At 36.7% G+C, this 6,194-nt stretch overlaps 1 protein-coding gene across 3 annotated transcripts; it reads right to left on the bottom strand.

Moving 5' to 3' along the window:
• Positions 1-492: 492 nt before the first annotated feature.
• LOC103151946 (uncharacterized) lies at positions 493-5,302 on the bottom strand. Of its 3 annotated transcripts, none has more exons than XM_016660781.1 (9): positions 4,938-5,300; positions 3,319-3,594; positions 3,050-3,123; positions 2,550-2,739; positions 2,202-2,275; positions 1,721-1,898; positions 1,497-1,562; positions 1,342-1,413; positions 493-906 (listed from the first exon to the last, which is right to left on the bottom strand). In XM_016660781.1, the coding sequence occupies exons 1-9, from the start codon at positions 5,014-5,016 to the stop codon at positions 845-847; spliced, it is 1,071 nt and encodes a 356-aa protein (XP_016516267.1). In that variant the 5' UTR covers positions 5,017-5,300; the 3' UTR covers positions 493-844. The 3 variants fall into 3 exon arrangements, with proteins under 3 accessions (XP_016516267.1, XP_007572291.1, XP_016516268.1); XM_007572229.2 differs by having other exon boundaries at positions 2,202-2,278; positions 4,938-5,298; XM_016660782.1 differs by lacking the exons at positions 1,342-1,413; positions 1,497-1,562 and having other exon boundaries at positions 2,202-2,278; positions 4,938-5,302.
• Positions 5,303-6,194: the final 892 nt, after the last annotated feature.

Genomic DNA, 6,194 nt, shown 5'->3' on the forward strand with positions numbered 1-6,194 from the left:
CACACACCGTGCAGCGGCCTGCTCAGCTATAAAGTCATCTGCCTCGCCCACCAATCAACCGTGCGCTTCTGGCTGCACTTGGTGCACAGAGTGGTGAGGGTGGAACACCATCCCACCACATAAACAACGTATAGAGTTCAACAGGAGTGGTGATGGTTGCAGAGTCTAGCAGATGCAGTTCTGCTTTTGTTTTTTATGGGAAATCATGTTAAAAGTCCAGATCAGCACTGGTTCTGTTTCTCAAACCTGCAGAAATTAAAATAATAATAATAAAAAAAAAAAACTTCTCTGAACTGAATAAGGTCTAAAAAATATCAAAAGACTTGGCTGCTGTCTAGCTGCTCATATCAAAACAGTAGCACTGTCATGTGTTTATTAAATGCAACCAGTTGAAAGTTATTTGACAGCATTTAAAGAAATTACAAGTTTACGTTTGGTTTTATTTATTGAGAAAAAAGGCAACAACAAAAATTGCCAAAGAAAAAAACAGAGACGTCAATTCATCATCATCGTCGTGAAACTAGTTTGAATAATTAAAAATAAAAACGGAATATTTTACATGGCGGGTTGTAAACACAAAGTGATTATTAGTTTGATTATCAAAGTTTGCAGCTAAAAGAGAAACAGAAAATCCAAAAATGTTTTGAGTTAAAACATAAAGAAGACTTCTGTCTGTTCATTAGCAGAACAAGCTACAAATGCCACTGCTATAGAAGGTGGGGTCTTCACAGATTAATCATACAGATTAAAAAGTAACTCCATAAAATATCAGGGAAATGTTTGTAAAGAGCTGCAGCTTCAGAGGCTCTGCAGGTGATGATGGTGGTGATGGAGAGGAGGATGATCAGTGAGTGCAATACTCTGGTGATGAAGAATTTCCTGCTCGGTACTCAAGCTCCGCCTCATCTGTTCAGAAAACAGCAGCAGGCGTTAATCAGCAGTCAGAGGAAGGATAAGTGTGAAATAGAGCAGAGCTTTTATTTTCTAGTTCTGATCAAACCAGAAGGCAGACACAACGGTTAGCCATGATTTTCAAGAATAAAACATTTTATTATAGTTAAAAACTGAACAGCAGATTAAAACAAGTGCAATAACCATTCAGTGTTCATTTTCATATTCGATTTTTTGTTTAATTTTCCAATTACTAAGACGAAACAATGAAAGTGGGCCGAGCAGCAGGCCTTGGGGTACTCCAGAGATTTAATATCAGAAATGTATAGGAAGCAGTGGATGATGGATTAATCAAATTAGCTTAAGTTGATTTGAACAAGTCTGCATTAATTGAGAGAGTTTTAAGTTATTATTCAGACAACTAAAATAGAAGTGGACTAAACACTTTACCGTACTTCCTTCTTTTCTTCTTACATTGAACACAACACAGAATGATGAGGAGGATGATCAGAACTAAAAGACCTAAAACAGATGGAAACACAAAAAAATCACATAAAATAAGTATGAATTATACAAGTTTACTTCTGCTATTTTAGTGAACTCACCTGCTCCACCACCAATATAAACCCAGATGCTAACTCCAAAGAGCTCATCTGGGAGGTCAAGAAAAGCTTAAATAAAAGAATCACAGTATAAAATTAGAAACACACTTCATTACAAAATAACATACGGTTTATTATTGTGACTATTCCAATTTATAGATGAAGAAAAGGCTATTAGCTGAGCCACATTCTACATTTATAATGTAATAAGTGCTGCATATACTTACTAGAGCCAACACAGCTATGACTAAAAGAGTCACTTTTTTTAGAACTGGCCTGGTTGTAAACTTCACAGGAGAAATTCTTGTTTTTGCTTCCTGCAGAGTTTATTGTCAGAGACTTTTCTGTTTCGTTGACGATGACTTCGCCATCCTGGAACCACTTGAACTGAACATTATCAGGCAGCTGCAGGAGAACAAGATCAAAACGTGCTTAAGAGACCATCAGGAGAACAAGTTAGGTTCAGGTTGGACAGGAAAAAACAGAGGAAATCATTTCAGGAGAACTGCAGCCTGAATTAAATGAGAAGAAATAACTTCAGAATGTCAAAAAGGTGTCTGCATTCATGGGTTGTTTTTCAGTTTTGGAAAACGTTAATTTGCATCAAAGATGATTCCTGAGAATTTGAGGCCTACAAAAGTTTCTAAAGTTACACAGAAAGACCCCAGAGTTGCTTTTAACAAAAAAATAAATTAAATAAAATCTCACCGGAGGTGCATGGCAGGTAATGATGACCTCTGAGTCTTTGCATGTTCCTTGTATTTCAGGCTTTTTCAAGGGTTTTACTGTAATTGCATAAAAAAACAAAAAAAAAAACATGTTAGAATGATGAAAATTTAAAATTTTAAATCCTGACAAACAATACAGCGAGCTTCTGACGTTCTGCGCACGTTGAAGCCTCCAGAGTTCTTTATTAGCTTAATTTCACAACAACAAGCAGGGAAATGAAATTAAATTTGATGGATCAAATACAAGATGGAAGATGAATTTAGGTTTAAATTAATTAAAAATAATAATAATAATAATCTTGTGCTACCACAGCTGTGATTTTCTTACCATTGCAGGTGTGAGTCAAAGAGTCACTTTTTGCAGAACTGACTTTGTTGCCAACTTCACAGGAAACGAGCAGGTTTTCAGTTTCTGCAGCTTTTCTTGTCATGGAGGTTTCTGTTCCATTGCTGATCATTTTATCATAATAGAACCATTTGTAATATATGGCGTCGTATTGTTTTGTACCATCAGGTTGCTGATAAAGAAGAATAATGAAAACATTAAAATTATTAAAAAAAAAAAAAGATTAGAAAGTCACAAAGAATATCAATCGGGAAGATATGTTATTTGTATTTTAATCTATTATTTCATTTTTCTCATCCTTTGCAAACATGAAATTGTAAAAGTGTCTCAAGATGTTACATTTACTGCATTTTGGATAGTTATTTTGTATTAAGATCTGATTGCATTATTAAAGCTCTCTAAGGTTATATAAAGAACTCCATATTGTTCTGTCCTGTTTTTTCTACATTTTTTAAAATAACAAACCAAAATAATCTCCTTACCGGATCATGACTGCAGGTAAAGACGACCTCTGAGGCCAGACAGGTTATATTTACTGTGGGCTTCTTCACGGGGTCTGAGTGGGATCAAACATGACACATTAAACTCTGACCTCGTACAAATAATACAGTGAGCGGCACGTTTGACAGCTTCAGGAGTCGCAGTTACATGAACCGATGAGTTAAAGTTCTTCAATAACAAGACGATGAAAAAGAGAAAATAGAGGTTATTGTTGACTCAATGAGGAATATGTAACCAATTTTGTACGTACCCAGTGTACATAAATTTGTTCTCTTTGTGGCCTGTTCTTTTCCATTTTTATCAAAAACCTCAGCGGTGTAAAGTCCTGCTTGGTCCTTCTTCAGATTTGTTAGTTTGAGGGATCCATCATCATTAATATCATCAGTTTTACCTACAATGAATTTTTCTGGTCTTTTAAAAACTATTATGTTGCCATTAAATCTCCACTTCAGTTTATCAGCAGGTTTTAGTTTGTATCCCAGAGGAACAATGAAGTTTCCACCCACTGCAACAAGATGGTCACAACCTTTGGGATCAGAAAAACAGCAGAGTCAGTTTATCAGTCGACTTCAGTTTGTATCCTGGAGAAACAAAGACGCTTTAGCTTGTTGCAACAAAATGGCTGCAGCCTTTAAACCAGAAAGAGCAACGAAAGTAAAAAACAGGCTTCAATCACATCACAGTCAACCAAGTTCGAAAAACAAAACGCTGATATGATCCAACTCTCCTCCCCTTCACTGATACTAAAAACTACATCCAAGCAGCTGACATGACACTGTTAAAACTGAATACAAGTAAATCATTTCTTTAATGTGATCTACTTTCAATAGAAACATCAGTTCTGTGTTTTGTTCTCCACCAAGATGTTATATTTCTGGTATGGGTGCAGCAAAGTAAGAACTGCAATGTCCTGAGAAATGTTTCAGAAATCAAGTTTAAAGATCAATGCAAACTTTATGCAATCCACTTTGATTCTTCTACATCTGCAACGTTTGATGTGGGCCTGGTGGAAATAAAATCCGCCTACGTTCAAAGTCAGAGCTTCTTCACACGGGTAAAAAAAAACAACTTATGTACAGAAGGCATTTGGATTTTTTTTTTTGTTTTCCAAAGTGGATGAAATTGTAAAAAGTTCACGCTGAGGACGAAAAGCGATGCGAGATTCAACAAGAGACGGCCTTAAAACTGAGGAAGATTCAAACGATCTGAGGTAAAAGTCTAGCGTTGTCGTAAAGGGGGTGGACTCTTATGCACTGAGGTCGCTGCACAATTCTGGTTTCAAATTTGCATCCTATCTGATTGTATGCATCTCAGTACAATTTTGCAGAATATAAAAGACGGTAACGGCGGGAAAAATGTGAAATTATTGCTCATGTTTTCATTTATTTCCCCAACAAAAACTCTGGATTGTTCTTTTTAAGAGAAAGATGAATCTGTTGCACTGCCAGGGATCAAATTTCACATAAAAGCTTAAATATACGCATGACGCCATCAGAATTATGACGGTGTTGAAATAAATTGAGAAAAAAAAAATAACTCTTTTGATCTCGACACCTGGAGACCACATCAACTCACAGGAGACGTCTTATTCAGGTTTGTGAGCTGACAGTGTTTAATTATGAAACCACTCAATTGTTCAAATGGAAAAAAAAAAAAAAAAACTTGAGTTTTGCAATTCAACGATTATTTTGTTTTTAAAGTTACAGTTCTGTTGGCTTTTGACAGGTTCACTGAGAAAAATTTGGCGTTTTAGAGACGCATCAGAGCAAAGATCTGCAAATAAAAACATGAAGTTAGAGAAATGAAAGCGCAGTCGCACATAATCTGATCCACTCCTTTAAACTCTCATTAAAAAGTCCAACATCTCACCTTGGGAGGCGACGGCGGAGCAGCAGAGCAGAAACACACAGACGTTCAGCAGTGAGGCCATCTTCTTCATCGTCCTCATCGCTTTGAGCAGAACTTTCCAACATTGAGGTTATTTCCTGTCTTGCCACGTACGTGTGCTGCGGGGCTGTTTTTTTTTTTTTTTACACTGCACACTTCCTCTGGTGTCTTAAAGAGGAAAACATCAACAGCAAGCATCTTCTAGGAGGCATCAACATGAACTTTTTAGACCTTAAAATGAAGCAGAGCAAAGCAAGCGCTCTCATGGCACAAAGGTTGACATGATGAGCTTTATCTTAATACTAGAAATGCTTAAAGTTGCCAGAAATGTATAATAAAGTCTAAAAAAAAAGTATTGTACATTCAATATTCAGATAAAAGTTGAATTACAGTGGCTTTACCCGCCTTATCTCACAGTTGGAGTGGTTGCGAACAGTAACTTGGTGTGTTAAGAGGTTGGCTGCAGTGTCCCACTGTGGGGGGAGAGTTTTCACACCCTTGCAAGCAACAGCTAGAGGTGATTCTGCTTGTGGTTTCACAGCCTGAACCAGGCCAGCAGAGGTGAAGCGTCTGTTTCCTATCTGTGTTGAGGTATAAAAAAAAAAAAAACAAAACAGCAAAAAAAGAAACATAAAAATAAAAATACACGGCCTTGCGTAGCGTTCCTTTCGAAGTTCTCGCATTTCGACACGTCGCCACCACAAACGTCGACGTGTTTTCTCGAGATTTTAAGTCACAAACCAACAAAACGTGGGGCTGAGCTGAAGGAAAACGACACATGACTTTCAACCTTTTTATGAGTTAAAATCTGAAAAAATGGATTTGTTGTGCCTGCAGTGCACAACAGGGTTTGAGCTGAAGAGCAACCAGTTGCTGTTGAAAATCAACTAAGATGTTTTGAAAAAGCATGACTGCTCAGCTAGTAGATAGTAAATGTTTGTTTCAAGATAAAATGTTAGAATTTTTTTTCTGTTTTGCTTCTTCCTAATTTTCAGTTTCACAATGAGTTCAACTGTTTTGATGAAGTAGGATTCTCCTCGTGGTTTCAGTGGTTTGTGTTTCCTGGTTTCCCGTCGTCTTGGTTACACCTTTAACTCCTAAAACCTTTCATTTTCTCTTTGTTTTTCTCTGTTGTTTTTTTTGGTTGTTGTTTCTTTTGCTTTTTCCAGCCTCATTATGCATCACAGACAATAACATCTCTGTTTTGCTTGATTAAGATCCGTTAGATTTATTTACTCC

The sequence above is a fragment of the Poecilia formosa genome, unplaced genomic scaffold, assembly GCF_000485575.1.
Source record: "Poecilia formosa unplaced genomic scaffold, Poecilia_formosa-5.1.2 Scaffold297, whole genome shotgun sequence".
In the NCBI taxonomy this organism is placed as follows: domain Eukaryota; kingdom Metazoa; phylum Chordata; class Actinopteri; order Cyprinodontiformes; family Poeciliidae; genus Poecilia; species Poecilia formosa.